This window comes from Ascaphus truei, chromosome 8 (assembly GCF_040206685.1).
Source record: "Ascaphus truei isolate aAscTru1 chromosome 8, aAscTru1.hap1, whole genome shotgun sequence".
NCBI classification, from domain to species: domain Eukaryota; kingdom Metazoa; phylum Chordata; class Amphibia; order Anura; family Ascaphidae; genus Ascaphus; species Ascaphus truei.
The window spans coordinates 38,877,052-38,894,035 of NC_134490.1; the positions used below are offsets into that span (position 1 = coordinate 38,877,052).

Genomic DNA, 16,984 nt, shown 5'->3' on the forward strand with positions numbered 1-16,984 from the left:
AGGGGGTCCTTCAGACAGTCAGCGGGGGTCCCTGGAGGGGCTGCAAACGGCAGGTAGGTTTGGGATAGACGCAGAGATGCACAGAGGCCCACACACACAATAAGCAGCTGCACAGCCAGGAAGATTCAAACACATTTTTTACCCCACCTGGGCAGTTGCTTATATCAGCTAGGCCCACCCATGAGGAAGGTCCTGATTGGCTCTCCTAACCAAGCTACACGTAAGATAGCTTATCAGCGGGCTTTTTCTGACACATGGACTTTAAAGCCTTGGATTCTGAGCCAGAGTGGTTACCGCACCTACTCCGTATGTAAGAATCTCCGGAAGTAGGGGTCCTCAGAGCTGAAATTAACGGGGTTCTGCTCCGAGACCCCTGTTTTAATGCTATATAAAAAAATAAATGTATGTAGCACCCCTGACCATGTTTGTTGGTATACGGGTTCCTCGTCCAATCGCAGCCCTCAGCACATTGATGGACATGCCCCTCACCAATGGCCCAAAGGGGCAGAAAGGAGAAAAGTCACGGGACCAGGAAGGAGAGAGTCAGTTGGCCTACGGAGTTCAAGGTGTGCGAATGTGACTAGAGAGAGAGACGAGATAATAACTCATTCTAACCGCAGGCGCGGGGATTTCCACACATATAGCCTTGCTACCACTACGGGTAGGACAGTGGTTGCCGGTTGTACGGAGCAGTTTCCTGATCGCTCCCCACGGAACCGGACCGCACCGAGCCCATAAGGGAATGAGAAGTAACCCGAGAAACGAGAGCGACCTGTGCAAGTACAATTGCCTACAGGGATCCCGGCATATAAACCGCTGGCTCTCCTTTTTCCACAACACAGGCCTTGTACTCATCACAAATTGAGGCCCCAGGGATATCACAGGGACACTACCTGGACAATTGTGCAAGCGTTGGGAAGGGGGAAGTGTTGTTGGATAAACTGTGTGTTTGTAAACTGTATTGCAGTGGGAGGTGCATAAGGGCAAGAGTGAGGTGCACGAGGGCAGGACTGAGAGGCGCATGAATAGGACTGAGGTGGGTGAGGTCGGGATGAAGATGTACAAAGGTGGACAGGACCGAGGTGCGCGAGGGCGGGACTGAGGGGCGCATGGATTGGACTGAGGTGGGCGAGGATGGGACTGAGGTGGGCGAGGGCGGGACGGAGATGAACAAAGGTGGACAGGATGGAGGGGCGCGAGGGCGGGATTGAGGCGCATGAAGGCGGGACAGAGGTGCACAAAGGTGGACTCTACAGAGGTACACTAGGGTGGGACAGAGGTCCATGAGGGCATCACGGAGGTGCGCGAGAGCAGGACAGAGGTGCATGAGGGCAGGATTGAGGTGCATGATGGCATGCATGAGGGCTCCACAAAGCCCCCCCTCTGATAGAGGAAAATTACAAATAAAATGGCAGCTCTCCTGAGACGTAGTGGTGCGAGTGGAAAGGTGGGACTCGTCTACCGTGGGATTCCGGGCAAGCATTGGTGGAGGCCCCATAGGGAAGGGAAGGTCTCTCACCAACTCTAAGAGATGGGACTATGTTATGTGACTCCCAGGGCAGATGTTAGGTTCGAGATGCCGCTTCGAGCAGGTGAGAGAATAGATCTGTGTAGATGGAATTACATGTAGCCCTGTGTGGTTTGGGCTATAGGTCTGCCCTCCTCCTGGCAGTAATCCCTGTGTAGGGGCAGGTTTGCCAGGAGCAATCATGGGTTTTCCCCACTTCAGGCAGTGCAGTGAGTCAGTGAAGGCAGATCATCAGGCTCTGTGTCCAATCAGAAGACACAGGGGTGGTGCCTGCTGGAGCTACTTAGTGTACTGCCACTTCCTATTTAGTTGAGTCTGTCCCCAGAGTGAGGGGACAAGGGTGACCAAAACTGAGATGCCAGGACTGGCAGGCTTGAGGCCTCCCTACAGGGAGTGAGAGGGAGCACCCCAGACGTCCTATCCTGCATAGAGGATAGGGGAAGAGTCAGACCCACTCTTGGTGCCCTAGGCCGGGAGTGAGGTCAGGGACATCCTGGAGGAAGACAGCTTGCTGTGTGATCTGGCTGCTGAATAGAGAAGACCAATAAAGACTTCACTTTTACTTATACTCCTGCCTCAGAGTGAAGTGTATCGGGAGGAGGGGAAGGAATATTCTCTTGTAGATACTTCACCCCATACAGCTGGGGGCTGCAGGAGATGGAGGCGCTGCACCAGTAAGAGAGACGGAGGCACAACCCCAGAAGCCTGTCCTGTTCTCCCCATGTCATCGCTGGAGACTCAGGGCCCCCTGTTGCCAGCAGATGTGCACCACTAAGACATGTAGTCTGAGCAGTAGATTCCCTAGGAGACCCTATCTGTGAAATGGGGGGGGGGGGAGGGGGGAGGGGGGAGGGGGGAGGGGCGGGGGAATAAGGGTTACATACGTTTGCCTCAGAGAGCTCTGCTTCTATTCAAATAACCTTACAGTGCACTGTATGATACACCATCACAACAAATATCTAATTTAATTATATGAAATTATAAATGCACACCCCCTATGTTTAATGGGTCCAATAATTTATGAGAAGCTGAAAACTAATATTTGCATGACATTTGTATTGCTTAGGGCAGGCTACAGTATTTTAACCATACTCAGTTCTAATGCTTATTGTTATTATTTATTTAAATGGTATAAATTAGTTTTACTTAATAGTCTGGGAACATATAAATGGTTAGCGCAAGTGCACGTGAAAATACGTAATTATTAACATGGGCACGTGAATTATTTTAATTATTAATACGGTCACATTAAAATTATTAGTGTGGGCATGTGGAAATGTTTTTCTTAGCATGGGCACATGAAAATGACTACAATTAATTTGGCTATTTGGGATACTGAATCTTAAAAGCAAATAAGCAACTCCCGTAGAGTAACACATCAATTCCTTATATGAAAATATAATTTTAACAATGAAACCTGTATTTCCGGAAGTACAGTATGTGTTTATAGTAATACATACATGTAACACCCCTATTCCCCCGCCCCCTCCCCCTATGGTGCTAACCTGTTTGGGGATACAGAAGGCTTAAGCATCCACTCATAGGGATCTTGGTATATGGTATATACTCCGTAAACGACATTGTTTAATCTTTTATAAGGTAAGGCGTGATGCGTTGTGGAGACCAGCGGCAGGATGTTCAATACGTCTCGATTTTGGGTGGCTTTTTGGGCTTTGGCTACTGTGAAGTGGAGCGGTTTGAGATCTTGTGCCACCTGGTTCGACCAAGTTTTCTTTGGAGCATTTCGGTCCACTTTCCGGCCTATGGGTTGTGTGGTGTTGAGGCGCTGGTGTGGGTTGCAAGGTTTAGCGCCTCCATCTATGGGGATGCCGTCACAGATGGGATGGACCCCCACAGGAACATACAGTATACATAACTTGTGAAATAACCACTCACACAACAGTAACTTTACCAGCAGGGTCCAATACAACACTTATTGGATAACAACACTAACAGCATCTATAACAGTACAATCCCCTTCCCCACTCACAGGGAGGATAACCATACCCCTCCTATTAGCTCTATCCCCAATGTTCCTGGGATAGTATATATTAGCCCACGGTCATATGGTGTATGTGGGTGGAAGGTAGCGCTACCCCTGATGTCGTTGGTACCTTCCCTTTGGGTGCTCAAACAACAGTGGCCTCTCTCTCAGGAGAAAGGTGTCCCACGATGCGGGGCCTCCAAATAAATTCCCCCCGCTCCTTACCACCGGCAGCCGCTCACATGGTTCCTGAGGCCTGATGAGTTCCGTTCTGGAGTCCGTCCCGCTCCGCAGCTTCTCCACTCTGGTCACTATAGTGAAGGGTCCCTAACTTATGAGCAGCTCTACACACTCAGGCTACTGTGGCTGGGGACCTAACTAGGGCCCAGGGGGAGTAACACTGACCTAATCTCAGGCAGCCTTAGGCCTGCAATATCGTCAGTGATAATTGCCTGTGTGAGCCTGACGTTGCTATAGTTAGAGACGCGCGCGCTCGGCCGTGAGCTTTGGCGCTGCAGATCGGAGGAAATACAAGAAATTTGTATTTTCCCGCTGTTGCCATGCCACGTGACGCTGTGAGCCAATCACAGCGCGGCCTTTGACATCATAGCCACACGCGTCACCGCTTGCCCTATAGACACTAAACACGGGCGTGTACTATATTACAAGCCGTACTGTCTCTCAGGACAGTCCAATCAGGACATAGAGTTTCTTTAGTCCTCCCTGCCTCCTCAGAGCCAGCCGCTGTGTAAACGCCCCTAGTGGTGTGGAGGAATACCCTGCTACATACATGTAACGGGTTTTCTGGACTGGCCTGACCCACCCAATCTCATATTGGCCCCTGTGGTCTAACCAGTCCCCATTACAGTGTGATGTCTGGTGGTGCACCTGTTGGCAACAGGACTCCTGAGTCTCCCGCATGATGTTGTGTTGGGGATTGCCAACCCAGACAGGCAGCTGAGGTAGTGTGCTTGAGTCCTACCTACATCCAGTGCAGTGCCTCCACCTCATCAGGATCCCAGCTTGAGCTTGTGGATGGTCCTGGTGAGGAACTCCTCTGTGGTGCTTCTCTCGGTGCAATTACTCCACACTTACACACGAGAGTATATTTTAACAGGATGATCTTTATTAGCACGGTGGGCCAGCTGCCCTCCACAATGGGTGAATTTAGCCCTCCATTGTTCACCGTACTTCCCTTTGAAAGGTATAGTCCTCCTAATGTAGGGATTCCCTATCCCCGCAGGGATATCTCCCTGTGACCAGGTCCCTGGTCACAGTTCCAAACACTGTCCTTTTAATAGCTTCTTAACTCTTCCCCCATAACTCAGCAAACACACTCTTACTCTCTACTCCCAACTCGATAACTTTTGGTCAGTGCTGTGCCTTATGTATCCTCTGGAGCTGACACAACTCTGACATCACTAACCGTGGAGTCAGAGCCTGTGACCACTCCCATCCATACATAGGGCACCTCACCAGGGTGTGAGGGCAAACCTCCATGATTACTGCTGGCATGCCCATAACTTGGTGTGGAGAAACTTGTGGGGAGCGCAGGTATCACCATAAACATGTAAGGGAAAGAGTATCAAAATAGTGCAATATGTCTAAATGAATACAGCAATCTGAGCAGGAATCATGAATGGGAACTCACATTATCCCAGTGGTATTACAGCCTGTATTTGGCAATAGATGTGGTGGGTAGATTCAGCAATGTGCAGGGGGGTCTTGCTTGTACACACTCCCAGATGATAGCAGGACGAACCCTCAATGGAAATGGAAATAAAGACAATTCTAGTGCAACACTGTATGTTCACTATGGATATTTTGAAAAGGCAATAAGTATTGCACTTACATGATCAACATGTGCTTAGACACATAACAATTGATGCGCAGCATAGGTGTACTCCATCCACCCCCCTCCCGAGGTCGCGGCGCGTCACTTCCGGTTCGGCCCGTCGCGTCACTTCCGGTTTCGTCGGCGAACGCAGAATGGATCCTCACGGGTTCTGGGGCTAGTCTGGCACACTTCTGAACTGCTGCAGGTTCACTCAATGCGTTTCGCTGGCGTGGCAGCTTCGTCAGGAGTCCGTAACTTACCAGGCCTTACTGTCAGCAGGAGAGATGACTGCAGCCATTTTACAGCATGGCTACATACATAAAATAGAAGTGGTGTAATTTCCTTGAACCTGATGATGTTTTAAAAAAAATTGGTCATTGATCTACAAGCTGCTGTGTCTGAGCTTCAACCAACGGGAGATGGGTAGTGGAGAGTTCCTTGGCACTTACACACAGCCAGGAATGTAGTATAGGTAGTGGAAATACAGCTTGTTTGAATAGATACAGGACATAAAACATAGGTACAAATCTTGTTAAATAGGGACAGTTGGACGGTGAGTAATTCTATAGATTAAGCAAGAGGGAGACCTTCAACTCTCACTGCTTTGGAGTCATTGGTACTGTCATTGCCATCTCATAGACCTTAGTACTGTATAGTCTTATTGATAAATCAGTACTTTTCCATGAAAATGCCCCAGAATATCCAAAACCCACTCATTTCAGCCCTTGCAGATAGACATTTCTGGGGTGGGGGAAGGTGATGTGGGAATCTATGACCAAATACGAAACATGGAATGGGACCTTTGGGCAGGTCGCCGGTGGACATGTCGCTGCACGCGCTACTGCGCGCGCTACTGTGCGCACTCCAACCCCAATGCCATTTTAAAATCTTAATGGACGGAAATTAGCTGTCACGCACAGCTGCCCGACCCTTCCGAGTCCCACGGCCGCCGCCGCAACATCTTTAAATGTCCAGCAGGGTCGCGCGGGACATTGTGTAAAGTTAATTTTCCTCTCCATTGAGATTTAAAGATGGCAGCGGGGTGGGAGTGCACGCGGCGAAATGTCAAGCGACGACCTGCCTGGCGATGAGTTGTAGTGGCGGCGGATTGCCATCAGCGCTTTTGTCGAGGCCAAAGGTCCTAGACAGATACAAAAAAGTACATTCCTGAGACTGGCACGATTCAGCTCTGAAGAATTCCCTCATTCAAATTCTAAAAAAAATAAAAATGATCTTTTGGACAGATTGCTGCTATAGAGTAAAATATCTACCATTACTCACATTATTTCTCATGGAACCTCCGGTAACCTCTCACAGAATCCTAGGGTTCCACTGTGCAAAGCATGAAAATCACTGCTCTATACCTTTTCCTGGGAGACCAACATTTAGGACAATGAAACAACTGCTTATTAAAGTCTCCCAGATGCAGAATCCTTTTGGTGCCGTCCAGTGTCTGATAAATAGAACCCTTTCTGCCTTATCTGTTTCATACAGGGGGATTACCTTATTATATATTGTTTGATTATGTTTCAAGTCATATTTTATGTTTTGTTTTTCTCCTTCGCACCCACATTGTACTGCGCTATGGAATATGTTGACTCCGTATAAATAAAAGGTCATAATAATAATAATAATCCACATCCAACATCTGCAATATTGAATTTATTTTTTCGTACATTATTATAGGTTTGTCCTTTAAATTTTTCATATATATATATATATATATATATATATTTGTGCACTTATTTATTTATAAAACAAAGTCCAAGGCTTTGATGAAATGTTATGTGTTGGAGTGGCAAGTCTTCTCTTCGTCTTTCGAACCAGGATTCCTCGACTTCTTCTTACGGAGACTCGTACCCTTTATAATGAGGTCAGCATAGCCTGGATTGTGTGAGAACGCATAGCCGGATCTGCGGCTTACAGTTCCCCTCTTGAAAGGCGTCTTCAATGCAACTGTATTCACCTCGATGTTCTTGTCCACTTTGTAAGAATGTCTCTGCGGAGCAACATGTAACATATAGGAACATATAACATATAGAAACATATAACATATAGGAACATATAACATCGTTTTGTAGTTTTGATAAATAAACAGAGAGTAAACAGGAAAGCAGAGATAAGTGGCTAAAGCAGTGCTATCGCACAAAGATGTTATTCCAGTATCGATGTTGGTCTTCTGTATGTCCAGAGTGAGAGAGAGTAACATGGTCTAACAGTCCCACACTCTATAGGGCAATTAGGATATCATTTAACTAAAAAATGTTTTCAAAGCGAAGCCCAGGGTAATAGCAGTCTGCACACTAACATTTCTTAAAAATCGAATCAGATCAATATAGATACTTACAAATAGCATCTTTGTGCCATAACACAGGGGAGCGCAAACTTTTTGTGCTGCGCCCCCCTGTCTCTCTGCCCCCGGCTCTCGCGCCCCCCTGCCTTCCTTCAGGCGCGTCAGATGACGCTGCGTGGGCGTGTGACGTCAGGTCACATGGTGCCGCGGCGTCTATTGATGCCGCGTTGCCATAGCGACGCAACACAGACGGCTGAATCCCGGTAAGTAAACAGTTGCAGGGGCCTCACGCGATCCCCCGGCATTTAATTTAAATGCCTGGGGGAAGAGCGCGGGGCCTCTGCAACTGCCCGCGCCCCCCCAGCACAATCTCCCGCCCCCCCTGGGGGTCGCGCCCGCCACTTTGCGCACCGCTGCCATAACACACTGCTCTGACTCCTTATCTAAGGCCTGGGACATAGTAGTGTGAGCAAGGCTGAGCCGTGCTGAGCCGCGCTCACACTCGGCACTGAGCCCCTGCAGCCGCAATGAGAGCGGCTTTAGCAGGGGCTCGCGCACGCTTGCGGAAGCGCGTGTCTCACGAAGTTTTCAAATTTGGCGCTCGCCGGAGCGCAGGGCCGGTCACGTGAGCGGTTCGCCCAATGAGGGCGAACAAGCTCCGTGACGTCACTGGCCCGCCCCCAGACCCGCCCCCGACGCTCCCGGACGGCGCGCTGTGTAAGGCCAGGGAAAGCACCGCTTTCCCTGAGCCTCAGCGCGCCTCCGCACGGACACAATGTCTATGTCCCAGGCCTAAGGCTAGATGACACAAAGATCTGCAACACTGTTGACACTTGGGGAGGGTGAATAAAATTATTAATGATTTAGGTAAATAAGAGGAAGGGGCAAGAGTAGCAATTACAGCTTAATGCCAAGTGCAAAATAAGGCACAACATTTGGGTCACAACAATCTAAAATGCAGAATACAAGGCTAATGGCACTATAATTTTAACATTGAAATGTCAATTTCAATGACAGGGGGAAGGGAGAGAGAATGAGAGAGGAAGGGGAGAGAGAATGAGAGAGAGGGGGTAGAGAGAATGAGAGGGAGGGGGGAGAGAGAATGAGGGGGGAGAGAGAATGATAGGGAGGGGGTAGAGAGAATGAGAGGGGGAGAGAGAATGAGGGGGGGAGAGAGAATGATAGGGAGGGGGAGAGAGAATGATAGGAAGGGGAAGAGAGAATGAGAGGGGGAGAGAGAATGAGGGGGGAGAGAGAATGAGGGGGGAGAGAGAATGATAGGGAGGGGGTTGAGAGAAAGAGGGAGGGGGTAGAGAGAATGAGGGGGGAGAGAGAATGATAGGGAGGGGGAAGAGAGAATGATAGGGAGGGGGAAGAGAGAATGAGAGGGGGAGAGAGAATGATAGGGAGGGGGGAGAGAGAATGAGAGGGGGAGAGAATGATAGGGAGGGGGAGAGAGAATTATAGGGTGGGGGAGAGGGAATGAGAGGGGGAGAGAGAACGAGGGGGAGAGAGAATGAGGGGGGAGAGAGAATGATAGGGAGGGGGAAGAGAGAATGATAGGGAGGGGGAAGAGAGAATGAGAGGGGGAGAGAGAATGATAGGGAGGGGGAAGAGAGAATGAGAGGGGGAGAGAGAATGATAGGGAGGGGGGAGAGAGAATGATAGGGTGGGGGAGAGGGAATGAGAGGGGGAGAGAGAATGAGAAGGGGAGAGAGAATGAGGGGGGAGAGAGAATGAGGGGGAGAGAGAATGATAGGGAGGGGGAGAGAGAATGATAGGGAGGGGGTTGAGAGAAAGAGGGAGGGGGTAGAGAGAATGAGGGGGGGAGAGAATGATAGGGAGGGGGAAGAGAGAATGATAGGGAGGGGGGAGAGAGAATGATAGGGTGGGGGGAGAGGGAATGAGAGGGGAAGGAAAGAATAAGAGAGGGCAGGGGGAGCAGAATGAGAGGGGTGGGGGGAGAGACACAATGTGGCAGTGTATGAATGTTAGAAAATATTAGGTACAACATTGTCATTTTCCAGTTAGATAGAATTTTTTAATGTAAGTTAATTGTTGGCACAGGGGTGGAGCTCAAGGCAGAAAGTTTGCCTAGGGCAGGGGAGCGCAAACTGGGGGGAGCAAGATTTTCTAGGGGGGGAGCAGGGGTCACAGTGGCCCCGCACTCTTCCCCAAGGCATTTAAATTAAATCCCGGGGGAGGCGTGAGGCCTCTGTAACCTCCCTTACCTGTAACTTCCGTTACCTGTAACTTCCCTTACCTTCGGTGACGCGTCGTCAAATGACACAGCAGGGTCATGTGACGTGGCGCGTCGCCGTGGCAACACGCGTTAAAGGACACAAACGGGTCACGTGATGTGACGTCACATGACCTGCGGCGTCATTTGACACCGGGTCCTAGGACGGGGGGGGGGAGGCTACCAGACAGAGGGTTGCAGCTCAGAAACTTTGCACACCCCAGGCCTAGGGCATAGAATATCCTTGCACTGACCCTGTCTGGAGGGCAACTGACCCCTGGCGCAGTGTGCTTTTAAAGCAGCAATATAGGTTTAATTTTTTTGTAAAAAAAAATATATATATATATTATTACAGGATTGAACCGCGCTGATTTCAGCTCCGGGGACCCCCTGCTTCCAGAGATAGTTTCCCCTTAATGGGATGCCGGTATGTCTGTGGAGTTTAAATGTCCCTGTCACGTGGGCCAATAGGAAGCCGCGCCAGACGACATCACAGCTTCCTATTAGCCCGTATGATACGGGACATTTAAACGCCACCATTTCATTAGGCACACAGTTCCCGGGCTGTGTAGATTCCGGCACCACAACAGAGGTAAGTATCTCTAGCAGAAAGGGTCCCTGGAGCTGAGATTCACACCGTTTAGCTCCGGAGACCCCCTGCTTCAATCCTGTAATTACAAAAAGAACAATAAATGAAACCTGAATTGCTGCTTTAAGATTAGGGCCAGCAGCTCCAAGGCAGAGAGGAAACTGCAGTTACAGATCCAGCCATAGAGGGAGCCTGTGAGCAGCTAGCGCTCACGTGGCTGTTCCTCTGGGTAGGTCCTCACTGCAGCCCCCACCTGTTGGCTAGTGTGTGAAGGTCAGTTAATGTGTGTTGTTCAGTTTGTGTTAGTCTGTGTGTCTGAATCAGTGCTAGTCACCATGTGTGGAAAATGTGTGTATGTGAGTCCCTGCCAGCCAGTGTCTGAGTGTGTGCTGGTCAGGGTGTGTGAGAGTGTGTGCTGGTCAGGGTGTGTGAGAGTGTGTGCTGGTCAGGGTGTGTGAGAGTGTGTGCTGGTCAGGGTGTGTGAGAGTTTGTGCTGGTCAGGGTGTGTGAGAGTTTGTGCTGGTCAGGGTGTGTGAGAGTTTGTGCTGGTCAGGGTGTGTGAGAGTTGTGCTGGTCAGGGTGTGTGAGAGTTTGTGCTGGTCAGGGTGTGTGAGAGTTTGTGCTGGTCAGGGTGTGTGAGAGTTTGTGCTGGTCAGGGTGTGTGAGAGTTTGTGCTGGTCAGGGTGTGTGAGAGTTTGTGCTTGTCAGGGTGTGTGAGAGTTTGTGCTGGTCAGGGTGTGTGAGAGTTTGTGCTGGTCAGGGTGTGTGAGAGTTGTGCTTGTCAGGGTGTGTGAGAGTTTGTGCTGGTCAGGGTGTGTGAGAGTGTGTGCTGGTCAGGGTGTGTGAGAGTTTGTGCTGGTCAGGGTGTGTGAGAGTTTGTGCTGGTCAGGGTGTGTGAGAGTTTGTGCTGGTCAGGGTGTGTGAGAGTTTGTGCTGGTCAGGGTGTGTGAGAGTTTGTGCTTGTCGGGGTGTGTGAGAATTTGCTCTGGTCAGTGTGAGTCTGCTGGTTAGTGTATAAGAATTTGAGTTGGTCAGTGAGTGAGTGCTGTACAGTTTCTGTGTGTGTGTCTTGAGATCAGTGTTTTTTCGGGGGACTGCAATAGGTGTGTGTATGGGGAAAGTGTGTGGCGTGTGTATATTATTATGTGATTGGTTGTTTGCATGTGGTTTATGTATTAGGTGTGTGCGTTCTCTTGTGTTTATGGTGCCTATATATACAGTTGATATGTGTGAGGGTCAGTGGTTGTCTGTTTTTTGGGCTGGTAGGGTACATGTGTCCCACAGTTAAAAATTAGCCAGCCCATGACAGGAGGGAAGAATATTTCAGAGAAAGGAGTGCTAGATCAAATGGTCGTTCCCTGAAGCTAGATGGTGGCAGGCTCAGGGGAAATGTGAATAAGTACTTTCTTCACCGAAAGGGTGGTGGATTTGTTGAAAAGTTTCCCAAGAGACGCAGTACAGGTTAATACAGTAAGGGAATTAAAAAATGTGTGTGATGGACATAAGGCTAAATACTGAATACAAACGATAGCCAAGGAGTCTAGTCGGGTCTGTAGTTTCACAGCAGATAGGAAAAGGGGCAGACACAGTGGGTCAAGTAGAGCTTGTCTGCCATCAAATATTTATATGAGTAACGCTAAGGTTGGTCCACTAAATGGTATTACAACCTGCATCAAATCTTATTGTCCCTGGGATCAATACGGCGACTAGAACTTTTAAATACAGGGGATGGGGGGCAGGTGGGGACTGATATGAAACAGCGTAATGGTTTGTTTGGTTTAACTTCGCTTTAATAAGAAAATCAATTAACTGAAATATGCAAATTATTAGACATTTTTGAGAGACGAAACTGAATGGGCCAGAGATAACTGGTAGGCCATTTTGAACCCCAAAAAAATACATTAGTAGTATGGTCTATACTTACTTCCTGGATTATGTCACGGCATTTAAGTCTCGTGAAAAAACTGACAATTAGTGTTGGGAGGAGGCTTATTAAAACCGCCAAAAGGATGATGAGCCAGATGTACACCTTGCTGAGAGTATTTATGTTGACATCTATCACAAAGAGAGAATTGTTCTACGTTAAATTAACAAACCAACAATATCCTTTATATATGTGATAAAATCACATATACAACACAGTCCCATGAATAAATTGTCAGTATACGTTATAATCTTGTGTTAAATACAATCTTCTATCGTTTGTAGACATTGGCATCATTTTAAAGGACCAATTTATGCGATTTGTTTTATTATTATTTTGTTTTTAACATGGGTTTGAAGCAGGGGGTCTCCGGAAACCGACCCTATTAATTTCAGCTCTGGGGACCCCCTGCTTCCTGCGATACAGACCTTCAAAGAGGGTACCGGTTTCTCAGCCAAGTTTAAAGCTCCTGCGTCTCGCGGGCCAATAGGAAGCTGATCCTGATGACATCACGGCTTTCTATTGGCGCGCAGGGGGCGGGAGCTCCGAAACGTCACCATTATGTAAAGCCTGCTATCCAAGCGGAGGTAAGTATCTCCGGAAGAAGGGACTCCCGGGAGCTTAAATCAACGGGGTTCAGCTCCAGAACCCCCCTGCTTCAATCCTATGTTAAAAAATGTTTTGCTTGGATTACCTCTTTAATCAGTCTTGCATAGTGAAACGCCTGTAGGGGTTATATATTATCATAGTGTGTGTGTTTATTGGTGACCAAATGGCACAGGTTACAATTACATATTTACTTGCACCAAGGGGGGGCGGTGTTGTGGCTGTTCTCGGCGGTACATAGTACCGGCACCTGTTTCTCTTACCTTCTCCTCCTGCTCCTCATCTTCTCCTTGTGACGACTCATGGCCATGAGGATGAAGCTGCAGCGTCACGATGCACCACGTTACCGTGAGCTTGCAACGTCACATGACGCCGTGACGCAGCATGAAGAGCAGGAGAAGGTAAGAGGCCGGGTACCGACGCCCATTGTTTTTTTACAACCTCATTTTCTTTGCAGAGTTTATCATTTGAGATGTTACTATAATCAGTGGCGGCTAAGCACAAGTCTTTTCTGCATGCACTTTAATGAAACGTCATCATTTGAGTCGTCCAACAATATACTGGGCCACACATATGGTCTAAAACATATACATTTGGGTAACAACACATTTTGTGGTTGCATTAGCAGCATACAGTGGTATCTCAAGACCCAAGATAGAAACACAGGGCAGTTCATTATGGCTGTATATTCATTACCCCTGATATTAGACAGCTCTGCAATAGAGAATTACAGTAATTATGACATGATCTGCTAAAAGCATGAATCGGCTTTTCAGTATCAGTTTTTAAAAGATAGGATTTTATGCTGCCAGTATTTTACAGGTTCTAATTTGGTTTTTGCTTCTGTCAGGTTAATGTCTTACTTAAAATTGAGAGCTGATCTTAGCCCAGCCACTCGTCGAAGTGGTCAGTTAAAAAAAAAAAAGTGGCCAATTGCACCTTATTCCTGCGAGCATTATCAAAAATGCATGGTGAAAACTGCTGAGTTTGCATCAGAAGCTGCCAATACATACATTTATGTGTCAACCATGTGTAAATCAGATCTGCAATTAATTTTAGGGCTCTCCCAAGAAACTGAAAAAGGAAAATAATTAGATAATAAAACCAAATACCTAGCAAAACATTCATCACAGACTGACCAATATAACCAATATTCTGTCACCATTTAACCACAGTTTCAGCTTTATGTATCACTGGGCAAAATGGTGGTGTAATTATGCTGTGCATTAAATATGCAGTTTTTTCTCTATTCAGCCTGTTGTACAGATTGCATCAGTAAGTGCCTTGTCACAATTAGCTATAATTAGGGACTACGATTTTAGATTTTAACCAAAAAAAAACCAACCAAAAACACACCACTGAATCATCTTGCACTTTTCGTTAAAACCGATAAACACCGAAAGTGAAGCATCCTTTCCTATTAAAGCGGAAATCCAAGCCGTTTCTTCTTTCTTTTTTACATTGGATTGAAGCAGGGCTTCTCTGGAATCGAACCCCGTTCATTTCAGCTTTGGGGACCCCCTGCTTTTGGAGATACTTTACCTCCATAGGGGGTGCCGGTAGCCACCCGGCTTCCAGGGTTCACATTATGGCAGAGTTTCAAAGCTCCTGTGTCCTGCGGGCCAATAGGAAAGCCGTAACATCACCCGGTTCGGTTTCCTATCGGTTCATGTGACGCAGGAGCATTAAACCCAAGCTAGCTCAGCCCGGGGCGGCTACCGGCACCCCCTACATAGGTATGTATCGCCGGAAGCAGGTGGTCCCCGGAGCTGTGTTAAAAACATTTCTTACAAAATTAAATGCCCCTTTAAATTCTACCTCTTGTGGCAGCCCGTCAGCAGATAGGAGATGAAGGCGTCACACAGGATTATGGAAACGAAAAAAAAGTGCACCGATAAAGACCAAATGTGTGTGTATTGTTTTCATTGCCAACACTGATAAATACAGTTTTTTTTTTAACCAAAATGACAACGGAACAAAAAATAAATTAACACCGATTGTATGAAAAAATAAACACCGAATACAGGCATCCCTACATATAATTCTGCTCGTGCGGAGAAATGAAACACTACACATGTATCATTTCTCTTCCATTTCATAATCTGCAAGGTTGTTTCAATTTAAATTGTAATCTCTTTTGGGTAGAGAACTGATATAAACCTGCATGATGCAATGGCAGACGTAGGGCAGCAATACGTAACACAATGACACATATTTTCACCTAAAAAAAAAAAGACACGTTATAAAAGGATACCATAAAAATGTGTAATAAAAGGCAAAAAGCCCTTCATGTTAATGCACATTTTATCTGAGAAATGTCCTAGAACAGGAGTGGCCAACTCCCAGTTCTCCAGGGCCAAGAACAGGTCAGGTTTTATTTATAAAATGTTTTCCCAGGAAGTAATACATAGAGAGAGTTACCTCTCGGTTTCAAGTATGTCCTGGGCACAGAGTTATAATGACAAATACGTGGTCACAAATACATAGTTACAATGAGTGAGCAGGGTTACACATTATATACAAGACATTGTATGCACAGTTACAGATAATATATATTATAGGTGTATATAACAGTTATAGACCAGATTAAAATGTGAGACAGCTTTAGTTTTGAAAGAACTTAGACTGGTGGCGGCTGTGAGAATCTCCGGTAGACTGTTCCAGTTTTGGGGTGCACGGTAAGAGAAGGAGGAACGTCCACATACTTTGTTGAACCTTGGGACCATGAACAGTCTTTTGGAGTCAGATTTCCAATGATAAGTGCTGCATGTGGTAGGGGTGAGGAGCTTGTTGAGATATGCGGGTAGCTTGCCCAGAAATTATTTGAAGGCAAAACAGGAATGATGAACTTTGCGCCTAGACTCAAGTGATGACCAATCTAGTTCTTTGAGCATTTCGCAGTGATGTGTGTTGTAGTTGCATTGGAGGACAAAGCGGCATATTGACTTGTAGAGGGTATCAAGTTGGCTGAAGTGAGTTTGGGGTTCAGTGCCATGTACTATGTCCCCATAGTCTATAATTGGCATCAGCATCTGCTGTGCGATGCACTTTCTGGCCAGCAGATTTAAGGAGGATTTGTTCCTATAAAGTACACCTAGTTTGGCATAGGTTTTGGATGTCAGGGTATCAATGTGCAACCCAAAAGTTAAATGGGAGTCAAACCATATACCCAAATATTTGAAACTAGTAACAGGGGCTAGAATAGTATTAGAGTTGGTTCTGATCTGGAGCTCATTCATTGGACGCTTTAGAAATTTAGCCTTGGTCCCAAATACCATTGTTACAGTCTTGTCAGTGTTTAGAAACAGTTTGTTTTGGGAAATCCAATTTTCAAGTTTCAAAAAGTCAGATTGAAGTATGTGTCCAAGGTCGGAGAGGCTAAGGCTGTGTGCATATAAGATTGTGTGATCTGCATACATGTGTATTGAGGCTTCCTTACAAGCTATAGGAAGATCATTGATGAACACTGAGAAGAGTAGGGGCCCCAGAACAGAGCCTTGCGGGACACTGCAGGTGATATCCATGGGGTTGGAGTTAGTGCCCGAGATAGACACATGTTGGCATCTACCTGATAGGTAGGACTGAAACCAGTTTAAAGCATGCGGCCCTATTGTAGAGCACTGGATTTGTTAAGCAGGATAACATGGTCAACGGTATCAAAAGCCTTTGAAAAATCTATGAATATTGCACCAGTGAGTTGTCCCCGTTCCATTCCACACTGGATTTCATTGCAAACTTTTAGCAAGGTAGTTACCATGGAGTGTTTGGGGCGAAAGCCAGATTGAAATTGGCTAGGGAAATTTGTCTTGGTATAGTAATCACTTAATTGGGAGTGGACACATGTTTCCATGACTTTGGATAGGATTGGGAGAAGAGAGATTGGCCTGTAGTTTGGGACAGGGTTTTTGTCCCCACGTTTGAAGGTTGGGACAACTCTGGCAGTTTTCCAGGTCTTAGGGCTGTTCTATAGTGCACGCGTTTGCT

The 16,984-nt window shown here is 47.1% G+C and overlaps 1 protein-coding gene across 4 annotated transcripts in view; it reads right to left on the bottom strand.

Annotated features, from left to right (window-relative positions):
• Nucleotides 1-16,984, bottom strand: part of ATP8B3 (ATPase phospholipid transporting 8B3) — a 133,588-nt gene that overhangs the window by 37,010 nt on the left and 79,594 nt on the right. For 3 of the 4 annotated variants that reach the window (XM_075611547.1, XM_075611546.1, XM_075611548.1), the window contains exons 27-28: nt 12,395-12,525; nt 6,999-7,348 (exon numbers count right to left, since the gene is read on the bottom strand). The exons of the other annotated variant lie outside the window; for it this stretch is intronic. In XM_075611547.1, coding sequence (XP_075467662.1) covers nt 7,133-7,348; nt 12,395-12,525 — 347 coding nt within the window. In that variant the 3' untranslated portion in view covers nt 6,999-7,132. Of the gene's footprint in view, nt 1-6,998; nt 7,349-12,394; nt 12,526-16,984 lie in introns of those variants that run through there. 4 annotated transcript variants of the gene reach the window in all.